We start from the raw sequence: 23,262 nt of genomic DNA on the forward strand, positions 1-23,262 counted from the left end.
CCGACCGCGTAAATGTAAAGACGCCCCGCACCACACCTGGTGCGCAGGGTCGCTCTTCAGCATACGGCACGGGCCGTCTCCTGCAAACCACAGAACTTTTCTTAAGGCCACGCGCCTTCGCGCTGACCACAAACCCGCAAGGAAAACTTCGCCAAGTTTAGTGGCGGTGCGTGTACCACCCCAGTGGGCACGGCACCAGCGTAGAAACAATCGCTTACGGGACTGGCCGACTCCAGTCACCCACAAACTCTGTGTGCCACGTCAATTGTGCGCGCCTAATTTTCATTAAGTGTACTTTGTTAACGTAACTTTGCGCCACGTCATTTGTGCGCGCCTAATTTTCATTAAGTGTACTTTGTTAACGTAACTTTGCGCCACGTCATTTGTGCGCGCCTAATTTTCATTAAGTGTACTTGTTAACGTAACTTTGCGCCACGTCATTTGTGCGCGCCTTATTTTCATTAAGTGTACTTTGTTAATGTAACTTTGCGCCATGTCATCTGTGCGCGCCTCTCTTGCATCAAGTGTACTTGGCCTGCATACTGTTACCCGAGAAACCAGTGCCACGAAACATTGAACATGTACCGGCCTGCACCCCGCAACGGACAAGTAGCCCTCAGGGGCATGTCTGTGCTCAGTAATTGTATGGTGTGACGTCAATCCCTTGAATAAAGGCACGTCGCTACTACGGCAATCCCACGCATTCTTCTTTAACGTAAATTCCCAGGCAAGACCGCCGACGGTTCTAGCGGACCACGCTGGGGCAACGAACCATGAACCCTCATCGGTTAGACACCGAGCTAGCCTGGCGCCCTCCCGGAACATAAAACGTTAACCAGACCAGCCACCCCGCTAGAACTCGCGCCCGGACTCGAACACGAGACCGCGGTTGACGGCATCATAACCTGTTAAAGTTGGAACGAAGAAATAAAAGGCTTTCTACAAACTTCTGACGACTGATTTATTTCAGACATCGTAACCACGTTGTAAAACATGCCGCCATCTTTTCACACATCCTCAAGACATAAAAAAATGCTAGAACAATATTGCCAACTGTCAACACACAATTTCCAGACTTACATTAATAAAACAAAATTGCTCTATCTAACAGCATAGTCGGATGCACACCGGCTCACGGTGCGAAGGGTCCTGGGTTTAATTCCAGGGTAAGGCATGGATGTGAAATTTACATGCTGATATTTGCTTACCAACGAATTGAAATTGATGATTGCACTGAAACAAATTGACCCTTTGGCCTTTTGGCGTCAAGCTGGAGGCCATATATAATGTTAGAATGTAAGAATTACTTTTTGTGATATGGGCTATAGTTGTAACCCTACATTTTGTACCACTACAGAGAAATCTTCGCTAGCTGTTATTGAGTAACAAACCGGTTTATGGCTGCATCGACAACGTAGGCTAATACTAGTTATTTGTGGGATATTCTTTACTGTGGTTATAATTACATGACGACTATCATTTTCTGAAATTGCTGTCGATCCTGAATTACGTAGCTTTTGGATATATTATTAGATACATAATTTGCCACATAATAATGACATTCTAGTTATTTGTAGCTATGTTAAAATGTATTTAATCAAAAATTAAATGGAAGTTTTAGTAATAGTCTTTTGTTTTATTTTAAGTCAACCGCGCCCACCATCCCAGCTTTTATTGGTTGTTTTTTATGACGACATTCTATCAAAGCAATATTCGACGGAAGTCGGTATTGGTTGTAGTATGTAAAAGAAAATGGATTAAAATATATATAAGGTATCGCAGATTTAACTCTTAGTTGCTTTCAAAACTTCAGAGCTGGTTTAGGAATTAAAATTAACAGTCATGTCTCGTTTCGACGAAAATCCTTTTGGAGAACCAACGGTTGACAATCCATTTGCGGTAAGATTACTAAATGTCACCTGGCTCCTAGCTTTGTAGTGTTATGACTCACAGCTCACGTGCTGACATCAATTCCATCTGACTTTTGATATGTCACCGTTCTGTTTTTTATATTTTACCTTTCGTAATATGTGCGTTGTGATTTGAAATGTTTACAGGACCCAGCTGTTCAGCAAGTGACTGCAAATACAAACAATGTTCAACGAGGGCTGGAAGATTACAACCCTTTTGCCGATCAGGGGGAACAGCGTCCAGCAACGGTAGTGTGCTCAATGCCCTGTATAAATATAACCTGTAACCATATTTCTCTTCAGTAGCGAGTGTTAAAGCTGGGCTCACAATGATCGGTCAAGTTCGTCAGTCCGACATCCATGCTTTCGTCAACAAGCCAAGCTTGTTGATAAATCATTAAACTTGGTAAAATTCTTACAACTTGGGTTTTCCATGAAATAATAAAAAAAATTCCAAAAATACTTTTTCGGACACTAGAGTTGTTCCTATATTTACCCTAAAAACAGCTTTTGTATATTCCTACAGGTTTCTAAGAAATCACTATTAATAGGTTACATTACAATACTTGTGCATTGGTGTGGCCATCACCATTTTTTTCTTTTTTGTGTGGGTGTCTGTGTGTGTGTGTGTGTGTGTGTATGATTTGGAGAGTACTTAATTACATTGTGAAAATGGTTGATTACATTACTTTAAAACAATATGTACAGTTGCTTGGGTTAGTATAGCTTCATAAAAAATATTGTGAAATCATGTGAATGGTTGGTTAGGTCAGGATAGCTACATATTAAATTGGTATTTCCCAAGCACCCATTAAAAATATTTTACATTATTTTTAATGTAGCTATACTAACCCAATCCATAATAGAAGTATTTTTACTGTAGCGAACGTAATGTAATTGACCATTCTCGCGATTTAACTGAAGTTCTTCAAACCATATATGTACACAGACCCACATGGAAAAGTGAAAAATGGTGGTGGCCACGTCATTGCGCAGGTAAATTATAAATGGTGATTTCTCAGAAACCAGTAGGAATTCAAAATGCTGTTTTCAGGGTAAATACAGGAAGGTCTCTAGTGTATGAAAAATATGTTTTCGTAATTTTATTATAACTTCATGGAAAAACTGTTCTGTAAGAATGTTACAGTTAACTCTATTAATAAATCAATTTTTTTGTCCTGATATTAATTTTTTTTCAGTTGTTTAGAATGTGTTCACACTTAAGTCAAATACATATAATAAAAGCAGCTTAAGAAGTAAACAAACTTCAAAACCTTATAAGTTCATAGGTCTAAAGATTGTTTGTTGACAATACCTTGCTAAAATTTTAGAGGTTATTATTGCATAAGTTCATCCGTAAAAAGTTAAAACTTTGAAAACTTTTGACGCCTTGATAGATGAAATTTTTAAGGCTTTTTTTAATGCTTTGTTATGTGATTGATGAAGGGATGGGAAATGGACAGATGTGGCAGATCAATGAGAGTCTAGCTTAACTCAATAATATATTTAATCAAGTATCAAAGCAAAAAAAAAAGTATAGTGATTTTCAAATGCTTATCCCACATGATCATCATACTATTAACTCACTAGAACTGCAGAATTTTCAGCATACCTAGAACCGCTGCTGCGTTCAAATTGACCTCAACAATTATAAAATGGTTTAGATGCAAGAATCATTTTTATAATTTATATTTTATTTATAAAACATTCTTGCAAATTAGTACATAGTCAAATTATGCCTATAAGTAAATAAAAGTTTAATTAAATGTTTTTGGAATACAAGTAGTTACATTACATTATAAGTAAACACTTAGTACATAGTTATATCATGTCAAAAAAGTAAAAGAAAAATGTGATTTTTAAATGTTTCATGATTAATGAATATTGGTATAAGCAGCTACTTAGTATTCACATTACGTCTAAAAAATTGAGTTGTAGAACAGTAAAAGTGTTTACATAATCATCGTTTACAGTAGATGGTATGCACAGTTTTCTGTCGTACATTTCATTACTCAACAACATTCACTGCAGTATTTTAGGACTTTCTCAACACACTTGTCACACATGTCATAAGTTTTATTCTTACACTTGTGAAGTTGACACTGCCGACGCTGACGTTTAGCTGCTGGTTCAGAGTCCCGTTCAGTTGCTTGACTTGACGTAGGACATCTCACATCAGGCCTGTTTTGTCTTGACTGTACAGAGGCAGAGCCTAACTCTACACTGAGCATTTGCAAGAAGACTCGCCTGCTAATGTTTCTTCGGTTAATTTGCTTGAAAAGAATCCAAGCATTTATTCCTGCAATGTCGAGTATGTAGTAAAAAACCTGTACTAGCCAACGCCGTGATGCTGCTTTCACAGAATATTTTCTGGTCATTTGGTCAAGTATGTCGACTCCATACTTCGTTGCATTATAAAATGACACTGTTTCTGGAAGATTCTTCTGATCATTCCCAATGTAAACATTTGGATGAAGGGTGCTAAGCAATAGAACGTTCTTGTTTTTCTTTCTCTGATACACAGTCAAGGTTGTTTCATTGTTTTTCATCACTATGGTGTCATAGAGTGGGGCTTTTCTGGTTTTTACTATTGAGGTATCTCCCGTCGAGCACGATTTATAGTACCTACCAAACTAGTGCTTTGCATTTTCAATTTCTCAGCTAGTGACAGATATGTGAAAAAATTGTCCATTGTCACATTTCTACCTTTTCCAAGGTATGGGGCCATTAGTTTCAAGACGTGTTCTGGCAGACTTTGGTTTGGTGGTCAGTTGTTGTCGTTCCCCAAATATGGAAAACCATTTACATGATATTTTGTATCCACATCTGCTTCCAGCCAAAATTTAATTCCAAATTTATCAGGCTTATTAGCCATATATTGTGTGAATTTGGATCTTGCCTTTGTGGGAAACAGTTGTTCGTCAACTGTGATGTTGGCTCCAGGAACAAAACAGAGGAAACAATTTTCAATGAAACTGTCCCAAAATTCAGATACTAAAGCAGACTTGTCTTTTTCCAACCTTGCAGACCTCTGATCCTTCAAATCAAATAGAATTAACCTCACAATTTCTCTAAATCGGTCTCTTGACATAGTGTCTCGAAAAAACTGTGGACCCCATTCAGTTGACCATAAACTGTCGACTTCCAGTCCCTTGGCACAATAAAAGCCACGTGCATACAAGCATGCTATGAAAGCATCTTTTTCCATAAGTGAAATACACCAAGTGTTGTCCCCGAGTTGCTTGCGAGCTTCTGATTCTGTGCAAAGTTTTATGTGTTTGAGCATTCGCTCATTGATGAAAAGCCGCCACGAACTTGCTACACTATTGGCTGTTACACTTCTCGTAGCATATGGTGTAGGTCCTGGTGCCTGTCGCAATACGTTTTGTTGTGGTAGCCTTCCAGGAGTTCTTGTGGTTGTGCTTGTGCTTGCAATTTCCCATTTTGTCCCATCTTTTCCTACCATATGTGAAGAGTTCACTGGTTGTGCTGTATTGTATGTACACTTGCCTCTTCTTTGTTGTTTGTGTGAAAATTTCCTTTTTCTTCCTCCATGGCGGGTGGATGTCGATAGCAATACATGCTGCACGGGGTTATTATTTGAAGAGGTTTCAGACAAAGTTTCATTTTCACGAGCAAAACTTCTCTCTCCTGCACTTGGTTGGAGGTTAGAAACTGTTCTCTTACCACTGTCATTGTTGCCCATTGCAGTACATTTACCTCTTCTGTTTGATTTTTCATTTCTTTTTTCTTGGCGTGTAGACACTGAAGGAAAAACGTCATGGGCAGCTGATACGTTCTCTAGTGGTAAATTATGTACAAATACGTTAGAAGAAATTTCATCTGAAACTGAATCACTTGTATCGCTTGACTGAGCACTACTTGGAATGTATTCATCACTTTCTACTGTTTCAACTACTGTATCCAGTTCACTTCCTTCTGATTCTTGCTCCGAAACTCGACATAAGTGATCCAAATAACTGAGAGCTTCATCTGCTGTCAAACGACGACGCACCATTTTCAACACATCACTATAAGACAGTTCCGACACTACTGCTATCTACTGAAAATAGAGTGAACTCCGTGCATGTTTACACCTTCCATGTAAGATAGCAACATGCACACTGTTGATAAAACCACACAATGATCTAGAATTAGTTGAGAGTTTTGAAACAAGTTAAAATTATGAGCAAAATAAATAAATAAATATAAAAATAATTAAATAAATTAAATAACAATCCAGCGGTCAAAATGACAGAGCCCGCAGTTTTAGGTATACACACGTGTATCTTTACAAAAATAGATTCTATATTTATTTCAGTCACTAGAGCGCATAGTGTAACACTAAATAATAAATGTCCAAAAGGCCCATTTTGCTACGTTAGTTTATGTGGTTGTGATCGTTGACGAAACTTTGAAAATGGTCATTTTGACCGCTGCCGCGGTTCTAGTGTTCAACATTCACATGAGAAATTTTCTGAAAAATTATTTTTGACAGATGTGCAGAGTATTGTGAATCAGTCTTTTAGTTGATGGATGCGACAGATTGTCCACCTAAGTTATAATGTAGTAGATCACACATTGTGAACAACAGTGAGCTGTTATCTTTACTTCATAGTTCATAACATCCACGTAAATCACAGTTATATTTGTAGTACATTTTAAAATAGTGTCGCTGTTTATTTGTTTGTAATTACTTATTTGTAAGATTTAAGTGGTACTGGAAATTGAGTGGGGTGGGAGTATGGGGAAAGCTGGGTCACAAGGTGGAGAGAGGTAAAACTAAAAACAGGAGGTAATCTCAAGATTTTTTTTTTAGAGAGAGAAGATTGGAAAGAGGGAAATACTATTTGATAAGAAAGATTGAGAGATTAAATATTTTAGATGAGAGCATGTCAGCAAGGAATGTCGCAGGGGAAGTGGTAGTTGCATGCACTGAACTTCGACACATTACAGTTCTGTTAAGAAAATTTAAAACAACAATGTAATTAATTTGTAGCAATGCAGCATTAAGTGAGTTCAAATACCTATAGCCAAGTAAGGTAAATGTACCAGTTATAAAGGGCAACCTTAATTGAATATGTATGTCATGTTTATTTTAATATTGTTTAATATCATTGATGTGTAAGTTAGAATTTGTGTATTATCATCGATCTCTATGGTTGTTTAAAATTTATAATCAATGTTGTTGTCTAGTACGATTTTTGATCTTTGTAAAAAGAATGGAGAACGAATAAGAATGTTTGGCAGAGCCATTAGCTTGTGAATTGGATTTCATGAATAAATGTCAAATCTGAGATCAGCAATATTAAATGTTCGTAAGTTACTGAAGTTACATCATAAAATTATTTTACTACAATTATAGAAATATACTATAAAATTACTTCAGTATTTTGAGTGAACTCTCAAGATTACTATATACTATTGTCGTGGATGGATTCATCCATGTCGGTACGATTGATTTGTCGCGCTAAAGAAGAAACTACCGACTTTACAAGTGAATTAATCGTGCGATTATACATACCAAGAGACGCACTATTAATATTTGATCTACCTTAACATGAGAATCTTTGAGAACCGATGGTGTGCGTGTTATAACTTCAAGAGCCGCACCTTTACCATTCTATGAGTCAAAGGAAGAGTCTCCGAAACCAGCACCAGTCCTTCGAAAACTACGACCACCAACCTATAGAAGCAGAATTCGAACATGATCCGTATTAAAGATCATCTAACTGTGATAGACGACGCGAATTTCGTTGACTTTTGGTGACGTCGGCGATTGGATTGTCCGAAACGAATATACAGACTTCGGTATGGATATGCGGTAAGTGCAACATGTAACTACCAGAAGACGGAACAGGTTCGAGGTTCTATCCCCGGGAATATCAAGAGGAAACTACGACCGATACAGAGACTATAACGTCAACGATTGTGCGAACGTTGGACATCCTTGAACAAGAGATTATTTTTTTTTGTAATCCGGAAGTAATATTGAAAAAAAATATGAACTGAGTAAGTAATTAATTTTAATTCTAGAGTCTTGTTAATATTGAGTTCAAATTATCAATTAGCCTAACTTCTCGAACTTTAATAATTTAAGAATTTGTGAAAGTAAAGAACCTAGCTTCTAAAATTTGCCCACGAATACCCTGCTCTTTAACTAGCCGATGGCAGATATAATTATATCTAGAGGAATATTTTACCGACTGAGTTTAAAATTTTCAAATAGTTATGTAGATAAACAACTCTCAACAAATTACTCGTTACAGTGGGACTCGTTACACAGTAGTCGTCATGCTAAGAAGAGTTTTAGAAAAAAAAATTGTGTACATAACCTCGTAGGTGTATTACTGCCCCCTGCATGTTTTGTTTTTAACCTCAAACTTTACTCTACAATGCTATCCAACACTCTTCGATAAAAACAAATTATTTTAGTAGATTTATAATTTTGAAAAAAGTGTGATTTCGAGCCAGTAGTCATGCAAATTTTTGTGTTTCCCAGTGTTCGTCACATGTTTGTGCCAGTAGTCATGTGTGATTTTGGCTGCATTAGTTTTCATTAATGGATCCAGAATGATAGTATTGTACTATTTGGGCTTCAAATTTTATTTGGTACTATATTTTAAACATCAAAATGGCAATTCATAAATATCGTTTAGTAATATAATAAATAATCCTCATTTAATATTGATTTTACTTATAGCACTCACGGAACAAAGAGGGACTCCACAACTAACATGAAAATAAGTAAAGCTACAATAAATGAAACATGTTTAAATTATACCCACTCTTGCATGCTAACATTGAAAAAATATAATTATAGCCATATTAAGATAATTTAAACATAACAAAGGTAAACTAGCATCAAAAATAAAAAGTAAATATGCCTATTGTACCTATATAACATTATGCTTAAAAAATGTAATTACAAACGATAGTACATACATTACAAAAATATATTACTTCAACTATATGACAATATACGCTCATCAGTTATTGAAAACACCATTATAATAAAAAAATACATAGGGTAAGCGGGGGGAATTGGGAGGTATTTTTTATAAATTTAACTGTTCAGACATAAACATATTTTTATTTTTAATGCATACGTGTTTCATTTCTTTCATATTGCAGTTTGTTAACTTTTCTGTTATATTACATAATTTTTAATTGTTCACATATTAAAAAAAAATTGAGTTACCACCCCTGTGGGGGTAATTGGGATGCACTCCTATAACCCATAAACAGTGCATTCTTAATATTATGGGCTATTAGGTGGTATAAAAGTATGGCAAGAAGAGTACATATCACTTGGATTTAGCCAGAAAATTTTTTTTTACCAAAATTTTATGATTTAAAAATTATTTTATCAGATATTCATACTTTTAAATAAAAATTATGTAGGAAATTTACCTTATTACGTACAGCTTTCTAAATCATTACACAAACAGTTCAATAGTATTACAAAACAAAAAAAACCTACTTCAATTTTATTTTTTAGTCAAGAAAATTTGGCTAGTTTAGAAAACTTTGTAACAGTAAGACCAACTTTTGCTTCTCCTCATACATATAAAACATATAAACAAGCACTAACACATTTTAAAAATAAGAATGCAAATATTTTTGAGAATCTTGTAGCTTGCCTATTTATAAAAACAGCATAACAGAATAGGCTACATGAAAACTATTATTATGAAAACTATTAATAGGTGCTGAAAAATTATGTCACTTCCATTTGGTAGTCCCAAACCAAAGAAGCCTATCTAATTAATAAGCAAATTATGGAATTAAACACTGTTAAACATATTTACACGATTATTACAATAATTGGTAACCTTTTTATAGTTTGCATGGTCTAAACCAATGTGCCGCGAACTAATGGGGATCGGAGGATCAACAATACACAGAATGTCTTCTAGTAGTGTTGGCACTTCATCCACTTTAGTTGGCAAAGAAAATTTGTTCAGTCCTTTGCTTTCCGTAAATTGTAGTTTGTAATATGTCGTCATGTTGGATGGGTCACCTAGTTCTGAAGTACCAGTGACTTGTGCAATGTACCATTTGTCATCATAGCAGGCAGCTACAAAGTCATTTTGTTTTGGTTTATGACTTTTTTCAACTAGAGGGTTTTTATATAAGCCAGACTGATTGGCAGCCAAACACATTTCTTCGTCTGTGTCCTCATCAAGAAACTGGTTCAAATCATCATTTGATACATCTGAAATAAAAGGTTCATCTTCCTCTTCTTCAGAAGTCGTCAATAATTTTTTTGGACTTTTTTTTGTTTTTATAGGATTTTTCAATTGTATTGCATCTACTTATCTTCAGTTGTTTTGGTTCTCCTTTCTCAGTTTCCACTTCTGTCTCCAATATTCTTTTCTTTTGCTCCCTTTCGTCCTTTTTTTTATGTCTCATTTTTTTTCCTCTTCCTCCATTTGCTTCATAACATCTTTTTCAGTTAGAGCCATGTTGTTGAAAGTTAATTTTTTCTTTTTGCTTTTATCTCTATTCTCTTTAGGGGTAACAGCTTTCAACAGTATTTTTCTAAAGGCTGTGAGATCTGCTAATGTAGGTGTAGGTGGCAGACCATCAGTAGTTGGATGCACTGGTGAAGATGGCAGGTAAGCTGGTCCCACTGATGTAGAAGGCAAGCCATCTGCAGCTGGAGACACTGATGAAGGTGGCAGGCTGTCTGTAGCTGCATACACTGTTGTAGAAGGCAGGCCATTTGCAGCTGAAACCACCAGTGTACATGGCAGACCTTCTGTTGCTGAATCTAAAGGCATAGGTCGCGGGGAATTTGTAGCCTGATTCACAGGTGTAGGTGCCAGACCATCTGCAACTGGACCGACAAATGTAGATGACAGACCATCTGTAGCTGAATCTTTAGATGTAGATGACAGGCCACCTGTAGTTGTAGTCGCTGATGCAGATGGCAGGTAAATTGTAGCTGGAATCACTGTTGCATGGCTAGTCGATGGGCCGTCAAGTGCCGGTGGCAATTTGCCCAGAGCTTTTGTCAAGTTAACTGGCTAAATTCCACTTGACTTGAATGCAGCTTTGATGTTAGATTCTTTGAAGGCCCCTTTTTGACGAAGTTCCTTCATCAATGATGGGAAGTCTTCTTTGGAAATATTTTTGACGGAAGTCTTTCGTCCAAGATCTCTCTTTACCTGCAACCACATCTTTTTCACAGGAGCAAACACTTCAACATCGAGGGGTTGTATTTTATCTGACGAGTGTGCTGGGATAGAGAATGTGTACCTATGTTATTTTCAAGAGCCAACTTGCTTACTCTGTACTGTATGTGACTTTTGTGACCATCATATATAATGAGGATTGGCTTTGGCCAATCCTTGGTCCAAGTAACAAGTTTCTCAAAGTAAAGGTAGAACGTGGTTTTATCTTGCCACCCACTCACGGATGATACATACGCTGCTCCCTCAGGTCCATTTATACACCAACTACTGCAAAGATTTTTGCTTTTGTAGATTATGAGAGGATGAAACAAATGGCCATTAGCTGCCACTGTTTCAACTATAGAGGTTTTCTTCCCCGAGCCACCATGCACCAGTGACACACACTTAGTGCCTTTTTCTGCTAAAACAGTGGAACTAATGGAGCTGGAATATCCTGTTTCATCGAGATTTATTACTTGAGCTGGATTTGTTATGTCAAGTTCTTGTACTTTTGCACTGAGCATTTCAAAATCTTCGTAAATGATTCTTGAGAATCACACTGCACTCTGGCCTTTTGTATACCTTGTGCTTTTCGCTTTACGAGTTCTGGGTATCGTTTTAAAAACTTATCCATCCATTCCCTACCAGGGGCTTTGTTCGTTTTGGAAAACGGATTTGGTTGTTTTCTAGTTTCAAAATATTCTTGCACAATACATGTTATCTCTGCCCTAGTAAGTGGTTGCTGTAAATCACACAGATATTTAATATGAGTAGCAATATCTTGCTCTATTTTTTTAGGAATAAGTTGTTTGCGTCCAGCTCCTTGAACATCAGGCTTGGTTTTTCGCTGAATCCGATTTCTTAAAGTACTCTCTGGTATACCAAAGCATTTTGAAACACTATAAATAGGTTCACCTTTTTCTATACTTTCCATTGCACACTTAAATTTGTTTAGATCATATTTAGGTTCAGTTTTTCTCTTATAGTTCCTAGGAATTTTTTAAATTGTTTGATCTGCCACAAAACTCACTCCTACACTCAATAATCACAATAATACAACTCTCTCACACCATTGCACCTGTAAACATAATTAATTGAGATATAAACATAACCTTAAATTATGGGAAACATTTGAATAATAACCATACAATACCTACTACCAACTGTGTAGTAACCACCAAATTTCCCTTTTGGGGGTAATTGGGTGGTATAATTAATCATACAAAGTATAGATTTGCAGAGGATAATATTACCAAACCAGTACTAGTAGTACATATTTAAACATAAAATAATATCAAAATTAAAATAAAACTATATAAAATTTACCTCCCAATTTCCCACATGGGGGTAATTGGGAGGTAATTGTTTCTCCTCCTCCTTAAAATTTTTTTAAATGCATAGATCAAAATATGCTACATATTCCTTTGTATATATACATTCATTTCATAGTAAAAATAAAACTTGTTTCCACAAACATGAAAATTGGTGTTCTTAATAGTCCACCTGGATAAAGTTCAAATTCAGTTTGAGAATTGTGGCTTTACGGAGGTGGCTAAAATTTAATTTTCCATTTAAATGTGTTTAAATAAAAAAACCTGGAATAATTGTGTGTTGTACCAAAAAATTTACTATCTAAAGATGTAATTATAATCATTAGCATGACAATCCCATACAGGTGTTAAAATAATTTAATATTTTACCACCCAATTACCCCACCCACCCAATTCCCCCCACTTACCCTATATATATATATATATACACACAAACACACACACACACACACACACACATATATATCAAAAGTTCGTAAAATTTACATTTGTAATATTACAATGACTTTAGAAAACATTAGAAAACAATCACTTATTCAAACAAAATAATAGTTTCTCCAACAATAATATATAATTTTAGGGTCGTCTTTTTTGTTTTTACCCAAACAGTATAATTAAAGAGAGAAAATAAATTCAACTGTTTTAGATGGATATTGTATGGAAAAAAAAAAACACTTTAAGCACAACTTATATCTCAGCACAAAAATCTAGAAACTTCTTACAGTAGTTATTTACATTACAATTAAAGCAATTTACAGCTGATTTTAGATTGTTACTAAAAAAAAAGAATGTCATTTAAAACACACCTGAAAACTTAGCACAAAAATCCAGAAATATCTTATAGTGAATCAATTGTCACATTTCAAACACATCAACGGGATCACCGAAAATGTACCTCATTCTGGCTCTTTGCTGCACCATTAGTGGTGAGGGTAGAATACCGTGAACTTGGCACACATTAATGTACGAGACATCATCTTTTGCTACAAAAGTCTTTTTGGAACTATCTGTAGACTTCATACCCATTACTTGAAGTTCAGTTCCTTCTACCTTTTGTATGATGCATACATATCTGTATTTAGTTACTTTACTTTTCACTTCCTGAAATGTGATGAGGGCAAAGAATCCTGGTCGCAAGTTATCTTTGTTTGGCTCTTGAACATCAAAAATGCCATCTTCACTGGATTTGCTGCACTCGCCTGATGATTCTAGACATGGAGGATCATCATCTGATGATGTCATGTTGGGATGATCTCTGAGCCTGAGCTGTAGCGGCCATCATAACTTTTTCCATCTTCTTCCGATTTCTTTCAGCAATCCTCTCTTCCTTTTTTTGTTGTGCGTCCTTTTTTTCTTCTTTTCGCATATAATGTTCTTGCTATAGTTTTTAACTTGCCACTGTCGGGATTTTTTCTCTTGGTGCTCTTTTACTTTTCTTATGTTGAGGCCCAGGCCCAAATAAAGAGCGCTTGAAAGGAGAGGGGATTATCTTCCCACTTGGAGTCACAGCAGGCAATGGACCTGAGGAAACAGAAGGGCCAGGTACATCGACAGATGTTTTGACTGCCTGATCAATATTTACTGATGATATTGAAGGACCAGGTTCAGCAACAATTGTTACAACTGTCTGATCAACCTGTAATGGTAACACTGAAGAAGAAGACTCATTAGGTTTTGGTAGCTGCCTTTTCAACATGTTCTGGCAAGGCTGAAAGACCTGGTGAAATAAAAGGTGTGGTTGCCTGATCATTATGCATTGGTGAGACTGAAGGATCAGGTACATTATCAGATGTGACTGTCTGAGCACCAAGTGTCAAAGAAAGAAGTGAACTTCCTGCTGCTATGCGATCTTCAAGTGGTGGTGTGTTGGAAGTGGTATTTTGCTGGTCATCTTCGTTCGTAAGATTTTTTAGATACTTCCAAAATTGGAATAAGAAAGTATCCTCAATCTCCCCAAGCCAGACATCTTCAGTTTCTTTAAACTGATGTTTAAACACATCAACATCCATTGGTTGAAGAATGTGTGTGGAATTGGGCAATAATGCTACACAAACAATACCGTGTTCTGCAAAAAATTTACTAGTGTGTAGAATCAGGTGCGATGAGTGTCCATCAATGAAAAATAAAACTGGCAAAACAATATTTTCCTCTACCAGCCATGGGTAAAATATGTTGCTCATGTATTCAAAAAACACCTCTCCCGTCATCCATCCATTGGGAGATTTCCCAATGCCCCAATGTGCAGGCATTGAGGAAACAATGTCTTGAGGAAGACATTCATACTTGAAACAAACTAGAGGTGGACATACTTTTCCTGCTGCATTTTCGGTGATCAAAACGGTGAGGCATTCTTTCTCGTCTGTATTTACTTGCTGGTAGATACTTTTGTCACCCTTTTGAGTCAAAACCTTGCTGACTTTTGGATTTAGAAAAAATGCTGTCTCATCTGCATTAAAAATTCTGTTTGGGTCTAACAATGATGATTGCAGCCCATTTTCATTCACATAACTGTCAACCTCCTGAAACCAAGCCTTTATATTTTCAAGGGAAACACTCGCCCGACTTGCTGTTAAATTTTGGTGCGTTCGTAATGAGAGGGTATTCTTTTGATAAAAGAATCACACCATTTCCTTCCTGGGCGGCCTCCTTCAAAAGGAAAGTCGTTTCAGTTCCTTCACTAGTTGCTGAACACTGTTCTGCAAGTCCTCTCTTGTGATAGGAAAACCTGCTTTAGCAACCTAGCAAGTGTAACTGCCCATTCCACTAACAAACCCTCTTCCTCTTTTGTTAAAAATGAATCTGGTCCCATCTTCCTACCCAAGGGCGATTTGCCTTTGTGTTTATCGAACAATGTGTTTCCGCTGCTCGTTTTATACTCTTACCATTCGCTACATCTTTAAGAGCAGCTTCCATGGCTGACTCTTCATACAACAGTATTTTCCGTTTTGGTATTTTGCCCTGTAATTAAAGAATGAGACACATTATAATGTTTGAATTTACTTATTAATGTCAAAATATAAATCAAATGACCCCTAAATTAATGTAAACAACAATGCCTACACAATTTCTGCAATCAATAAAGTAAAGTAATTTCTGACCCAGAAGACGTCATACACATGCATCGGAAGTCGTCATACACATGCATCGGAAGTCGTCATAGGTGACGACTACTGGATCTGATCATAATAATGTACTTTGCCTATCAACAACAAAGAACCAATATTATTTAAGAACTCTAGGGTGTAACTTAGCACAACTTTAAATAAAATATCAAATTTACCAGTGCTCGTCAGGTATGACGAACACTAGCAATACAAGGATTTTATTGATCCAGTTTTCGTCACCCAAACTAAATTATACAAAGAAAATGAATTTTTTTAAATAAACACTTTCACCTCTTCAAGAACATTTAACCAGCACATTTAGCACAAAACATCACAAATAAACATGAAAAATTACATAATTAGAAGTAAAAATGTGCACTTACAGACCTGCCAACTCTCACGATTTTGGCGTCAGGCTCACGATTTTAAGGTCCATCTCACGCCCTCACGCCAAAATAGTGTTTCCTCACGATTTTTCGGGGCCTCAAGATTTTTTTAACTACATAATTATATTGCATCAGCAAGGGGGAATATTAGTGGCAACGCAACTGTGAATAAGATGTTAAGGTTGCATTTATTTTGAGGTTCAGCTATGTAAATACTATGATTTATTTGTGTTAACTGAAACAGTATTGTTATATTTGAACCTGTTGCTGATATTTTACACAGTTACGTTTCGCCTTCGGCCGGGCCGTGCCGAGCTCATGCTCTTGTAACGGTTCGTCACATACAAAAATAAACAGAGGTTCAACGCCGATTGCAAATTTTGTTGTTTTATTTTTCAAACTAGAATGCATAGACGAATCCAATCATTTTCACAGTTTTTCTCACTCGTTCAACACGTACATCTGCCCGTCGAAAAATGCTCACAGTTTGCGCGATGTGATTTAACGAAACATAACGTCCTTCAGTAATCTTTTACTGCAAGTACACAAAATTAGTGCGGCCTTAAACATGACCGCACCCAGCGAAAACGAATTTCGCTACGAGTCAAACGCCGACGAAGGTGATCACAATTTCTAATTTGGTACTGTCCGAATGAAAATAAAAAAAAATTAGGTTAACTTAATACTCGGCCTGGCTCTGACCACCAACGTTTGCGTCTTGCGCTGCTCCCTTTGTTGTTTGGCAAATGGCGGCGGTGTTTGTTCGTCTAGAGCAACGTGAACATGTCTGATAGAACTGTTTGTAAAAGTTACAAAACAAGTTTTATGAAAGCTTACAGTAACGAGGTTCCATCAATACTCGAGTCACGTAAAGGAAGCAATTTCGCGTTTTGTAGCATGTGCCGTGCTGATTTTTCTATCTCGCATAGTGGAAGAGGAGACATTGTGAAACATGTCGCTACAAAAAAACGCAACGAACACGTGAAGTGTATTGCTTCCAATAAAAAACTAAATTTTGCTGTGAACAGTGATAATAGTGTTACACGAGCAGAATGTTATTTTACATCTTTTTTAGTTGAACATAATTTAGCGCTGTCGTTTAGTGATCATGCATGGCCGCTTTTTAGAAAGATGTTTCCCGATAGTGACATTGCCAAAAAAATACGGCTGTGCGAGGACCAAATCTGCAGCAATATTGGGACAAATGGATCAAAGCTCGCGTGAGAAACTTGTATCTGTGTTACGTAATACACCATTTTTCATTGCAACCGATGGTAGTAATGAAAGTGATTGGAAACTTTACCCCATTGTGGTTACTTTCCACAGTAAAGACAAGCTCGAAATTCAAAATAGGCTCTTGGCAGTACCAGTTCTCAAAGGTGACTCAATAGGAGTAAATATTGGTAATCTTTTACTTGATACCTTTAAAGAAAACCACATCCCGTTTTCAAACTGTTTAGCGTTAAGCGCTGACAATGCGCCAGTGATGATGGGACATCTGCTGTTATGAAAAGTAAAATCAAAAATTTGATTGCTGTTGGTTGTCCATGTCATTTGATAAACTTATGTGCTGAAAAAGCTGCTGCTTGTCTTCCATCTAAAGTGGATGACATTTTGATTGATATATTTTACTACTTGGAAAAGAGTGTAAATAGGAAAGAAAAGCTAAAAGATTTTAAGATGCTGTATGACGTAGACACTAGGAAAGTCCTCAAACATGTGGCTCAAACGATGGCTTTCGTTAGGAAAATGCTTCACAAGGTTGGTATAACAATGGCAGCCATTAACTAGTTTTTTTTTTTTGGTAGAATGTCTGACTGAATTTGCAGATGAAAGCAGGAGCACACTTCAGAGCTACAAAATCCCCAAACTAGTTTGAAAAATAGGTGAATGTTCAATTCCATCTCATCAAGGTAGTCAAAGTAACCTCACAGTTTTGTCCAGTGCCACAAACACAGAAAGTAGTGGTAGTACAAACAGTAGCCATGCAGTGTCTTCTAATTATAAATTAAAAAAAAAAAAAAAAATCCAAGTTCATTTTTCCCAGTAAAATAGCTTCTAAACCTGACAGTTCAAAGAAGCGCAGTTCTAAAATGGATGTGACCAGCTCAAAGAAAATCAAGTTAACACACAGACCTAAAATGAAAACATCAGTTCCTCAGGTACCAGCAGATAAAGGTAGACCTATGTCATCCCAACTTACTAGAGAAGAAGGGCTATTCATGTTTTTATCTAGTGATTTAAACAAGGCATTTTGCATGTTTCTCTTAAATGTAATCCCTATGTTCGACAAGACCAATGTACTACTACAGTCGCAAGAACCTCAGATTCAGAAACTGAAATCCACACTTTACGACCTGTTGCGAAACTTGATGTCAAAATTTGTGTGTGCTGATGTAGTAAAATCATCTACTTCTCATTTGGAGATTGATTATCACACTCATGATAATCAAAAAAAGGATAATGATTTGGTTATTGGTAGTGCGGCATTTAAATTTGTGAGTGGCTTGAGTGTTGAACAGGGAAAATTGTTTTACAATTCAATTAGGCAGTATTATGTGGCTGCATGTGACTACATAGTATACAAATTTCCTTTAAAAAGTACATTTCTAGCTCATGCAGAAGTAGCATGAATTGAAACCATAAACTATGCATTATTTTCTAGTGCAAGACGTTTTGTTGATAAATTTCCAAATACATATTATTATTATGGAAGGACTAGATATAGATGCTGCAATTGATGATTGGAGTCACAATTTTCTTAATTTCAAATAGAAGATATTCGTAAGGAAATATTGAAGCAGGAAAGAATTGACTCTTAAGTGGTCATTGATTGGACAGATGAAGACTACAGATGGGAGTTGGAAGTATGACAAGTTAGCTCAACTTATGCTAGGTATTTTATCCATTCCTCATAGTAACACCGAGTGTGAGAGGATCTTCAGCCAGGTGAAGAAGACAAAACCCCAATTCAGATCGTCATTGTAGGAAAAATCGCTTGAAACATTACTTAAAGTAAAAACTGCACAAGAGGGCGTGTGTTACGAACAACTCTTCAATGAAAAATTTTTGAAGGCTGCAAAATCTGCAACCTATAATTTGTTGAAGTAAATTTTGAAGCAGAGACCATGTACCATATGTACAGGTATGTCATTTAAATTTAAAGATCTCATTTGTTGATTTTTATATCTAACATGTATTTGTGGGCCTGAAAATTTTTATCGAGGATCTCATGATTTTTTAAATTTAAATGTTGGCAGGTCTGCGCTTACCTCCTTAGTGTTTTAGTATAGGAATTCCCCTATTTATCTTCACTGCTCTACCAACTTTTTATGCACGGACTTTTTTGATTGAAAATAGGGTGCGTTCTGAAAACTATTGTGGTAATTTCAGCTAGGAAGTCGACCAAATTTTTGTCAATATTTAAGTTGTCAATATATTGAGCTACTTCTCTATTATTTACATTTGAAGTTGCTAGTGACGACCATTGGAGCAGTGATGAGTACCGGTACACTTACCTTATAAGTACTTTGTTTAGAGGGAAATGTGTTTTATTTCCTTAATTATTAAAATAAATTTTGCTTACAATTATCTAACTTGAGTGGGTAATCGTACACACTGACTTTGTTACGTACTATTACCCCTATGTCATTTCTGGTACATAAAAATTTTCCGAACATTCCCTGCAAGGTAATATAGTTTTTTTTTTTTAACTTGATAATGTACCTAAATAACCAAATACATATTTATAATTACACTAGAGACCTAATACTTTTCTTTTAATTTAATGCAGTTTTTTGGACATACGCCATTGCAGTTTTGCACTGTCATGAAATATTCCAAAACTGAAAAAAAAAACCAGAATCATATGATGGACAAATGGAACTTACAATGAAACTAAACAAGTAATATGGACAACACCACGACGATAGCACTGACCAACACAGGTTTCCAATGACAACACTTGCGATGTTTTAGGAACTGACATCTGTTCCTGTCATCAGGCACAAACAGTCTGATATTGGAAACTGGAAAACCATGGGTTTATATATGTAAGAGCTCCTCTCCTTGCACAGCCAATGGCAGGTGAGGGCTATCCTGATTGGTCACGTACGAAAGGGGTGATATTATTGGCTGATGTATTGTGGTGAGGGTTGTTGGTTTGCAACTGAGTTGTATAGTAAATTGGTTTCTTTTTTAGTTAAAGGTATCCATATATATTTTTTAATTAAATGCTTTGTTGACGGATAATATTGCTATTGCTGACAATAAATGCTGATTCCTTAAGTTCCTTTTTAATTGGGTGTTCCTGTATGAGTGGTGCAGCATTATCCCACAGTATTCTATGGCTATTGTCCCAGGCACATTTGGCAAGTTTAGATTTTTGTGTTTCACTCTTCTTTATGTTATTTTTGTGCTCCTTAATGCATGTTGAAAGGGCACTGCCAGTTTCCCCTACGTACATGAAACCACATTCGCAGGGGATCTGATAACACACAATTCTGACATAGAAACTTATCTATGGCTGGTTTTACATTAGGAACCATGATTTTGATAGTGGAATTTGAAATAAAACTGTTCTTAGTCTGTGTTTATTTCCCAAAGGTCTTATTTTTTCAGAGAGACCACAATCATAGGAAATAATTAATGTGCCACTTGATATATCTGTATTTTTTTGTTGAGTGATTTGGGATTTGTTTGATCTCATGTGCTGTTTTAATGTCAGGTGGGTAGCCATTTCTAGAAGTTCATGCTGTAAGTGATTTTGTTCATTAGCAACTGATTTCTTGTTGGAAAAAATAACTTCAGCTCAGTTGATAAAAGTGTGTATTATGCCAGTTTTGGTGCTTTTTGGATGTTTGGGATTGAAATAAAGGTATTGGCCTGTATGAGTTGGTTTCCTGTACACTTTAGTGTACCAGTTTTCCCTGGAAGCTAGGACATCTAGAAAAGAAGTTTCCCTTTGTTTTCCATTTCATATATGAACTGTATAGAAGAATGCCTGAGAGAATTGAGGAACTGGGCAAACTCTTCTAATTTTTCGGGGCCATGATGCCAAATAAGGAAAGTGTCAACATAATGAAGCCAGATTTTAAGTGGAGTGTTTGATGTGTTTAGTACTTCTTGTGTGTGTTGTCTATAGTACTTGTTTATCTTCATCGTTGTGTTTATTTGTTTGTGTGTTGTCCAGGTTTGTTGGCGGCCTGTTTTTAATGTCTCGTTAGCCCACTGTGTTCATCTGTATTGTTATTTTATTTTTCATGGCTAAGTTCCTTCAAGGGAATTCTTGTGCTGTCTGGTATTTAGAGGTTGAACATTTTTTGTCAGCTGTCGTCGTGGTGTTGTCCATAATACTTGTTTAGTTTCATTGTTGGTTCCGTTTGTCCAACATCTGCTGATTTAGTCTTGTCTTGTTTCTGAAATTATTTATCTTCTCTTTTTTTAGTTTCAGAATTTTTCCATGACAAACAGTGCAAAACTGCAATGGCGTATGTCCAAAAAAACTGCATTAAATCAAAATTCCATATTGCATGAATCATTGAAAGGATGTAATTATTTTCTTATCAAATTAAATACATTCATGACTTGATTTTATCTACCAATTTTAATTTTTCATAGCCTGTAAATCAAGCTTGAACTTAAGTGATCGTAAAAATTTGATATACTTGGATGATATTATATATATAGTTGAGAATGTATATTACTTATTATTTACGTTGTAAATGTATAACTAGGGTGAGCTAACACAAGATTACATTATGACTCACCATAGTTGCAAATATAGGGGAAAATAAAATTTTTCATCAAAATAACTCATTTAAATTGTTTACATGAAAAGGATGTGGCCTATTTCAGTATTAAAGTTATTGAAATAATTATCTATTTGCTTGACAAAATCCGTATTGAAAATTAAAGTGATTATTTGGACCCATCTCAAACACCTACCACAACGGTACCACAGTTCTCTGTCCTTACCAAACTCTCCACAAAATATTCAGATCTCTTTAGTGCCATTTTTTTTTGTGGTAGAGATAAAGCCAAAATATCCAAATATTCAAGGCCATATTGACACAGGTCTTTTGTATTTCCTTCGTCTTTGCTAGAATAAATGGCGTATTGTTAATAATATTTTTCTTTGCTTTCTTTTTCATTTTTTGGGCTTCCCTATATCATGTTGAGCTTGTGTTTTTGATTTATTTTTCCTGTTCAGTTCATCTAGCATCATTTTTCTTGGAGTGTCTGTTAGAATTTCCAAGTGTGGTTTTTTTCTCGGCTCCTTTCTGGTCCCTATAGTTCTTTATGTTGACGGCTTTGGAAATGGGGAAATTTCTGTGACATGAACATGCAACGGTCCTTTATAACACTTGCCTCTTGAGCCCCATCAGTATGTAAATTTTCCTGGGGAACTGTGGCAAGTAAATTTTCACCATAGCCATTAGATTCTGTTTCCACGACTGTTGGAGCGGCATCTAATAACTCAGACAGTCGTCTTCTTTAAAAACTCTTGTCATTGAAAGGCTAAGTTCCTGGTTTGCAAAACAAGAAACAGCTTTGTTGATTGATACCTGCTACTTTTTCATATCCAGTCTTTAATAGGGACATCTTTGGATATTCTTTGAAACTCATTGGTTTTTAAAAATAAAGAACATCCTGTTTTGTATGCAGTTTTTGAGAGGCCAAAAAAGTCAGGTCCAGTGACTGCATTCGGTGACTAGTGTGAGGCAAGAGGGAAGGAAATAGCTACTATGCCATTGTCTCTACATAAGTTATAAGCTGAAAGTGTAGGATGCTCTTTTGAAGATTGAGCGTTGGTTACAAAGTGCTCCAACCATTCTAAAAACAGATGGAATATTAGTATATTGGTATGCCATGTTAGTAAATGACAGTCACAGTTGAAACGATCACGAAGTACAAGTGCTTACCACGTTAAGTTATAGCAAAAAAAACACTAATTATTTATAAATATCTAAAGTTCTACAATAGTGCATGTTTTTATCTTACCTCGAATGCAATAAACACAGGAAAAAAAATCTTCAATTTAAAAAAAAAAAACACGAATATCTGACAACTTCAGCTGCACGCCATTGCTACTGAACTAGAATGAAGTTACACCTTTTGCCGCATAATTGTGTCAATGCACCCGCGTGCATCTCTTTAGCCAGATGTTAATGTGCTACCATTACCCGCTGTTTCCAGTTAGCCCACCTTCCCCTAGGAGCCACCAGACTTGAGTGTAATAGCAGCTGGCTACTATTCAAGCTTAGCAAAAAGTATCAAACACATATAAAGTTTTTCTTGAAAAGAGAAGCTATTGTTTTCACAGGTGTTTGTTAACTTCATAAACAAAAACT

At 36.1% G+C, this 23,262-nt stretch overlaps 1 protein-coding gene across 1 annotated transcript in view; it reads left to right on the forward strand.

The window, feature by feature from the left end:
* Positions 1–1,380: 1,380 nt before the first annotated feature.
* LOC134527526 (secretory carrier-associated membrane protein 1) overlaps positions 1,381–23,262 on the forward strand; it is a 68,770-nt gene continuing 46,888 nt past the window's right edge. The window contains exons 1-2 of the mRNA XM_063360271.1: positions 1,381–1,899; positions 2,058–2,159. Of these exons, the coding sequence (XP_063216341.1) occupies positions 1,843–1,899; positions 2,058–2,159 (159 nt within the window). The 5' untranslated portion in view covers positions 1,381–1,842. The remainder of the gene's footprint in view (positions 1,900–2,057; positions 2,160–23,262) is intronic.

The sequence above is a fragment of the Bacillus rossius genome, chromosome 1, assembly GCF_032445375.1.
Source record: "Bacillus rossius redtenbacheri isolate Brsri chromosome 1, Brsri_v3, whole genome shotgun sequence".
Lineage (NCBI taxonomy): Eukaryota > Metazoa > Arthropoda > Insecta > Phasmatodea > Bacillidae > Bacillus > Bacillus rossius.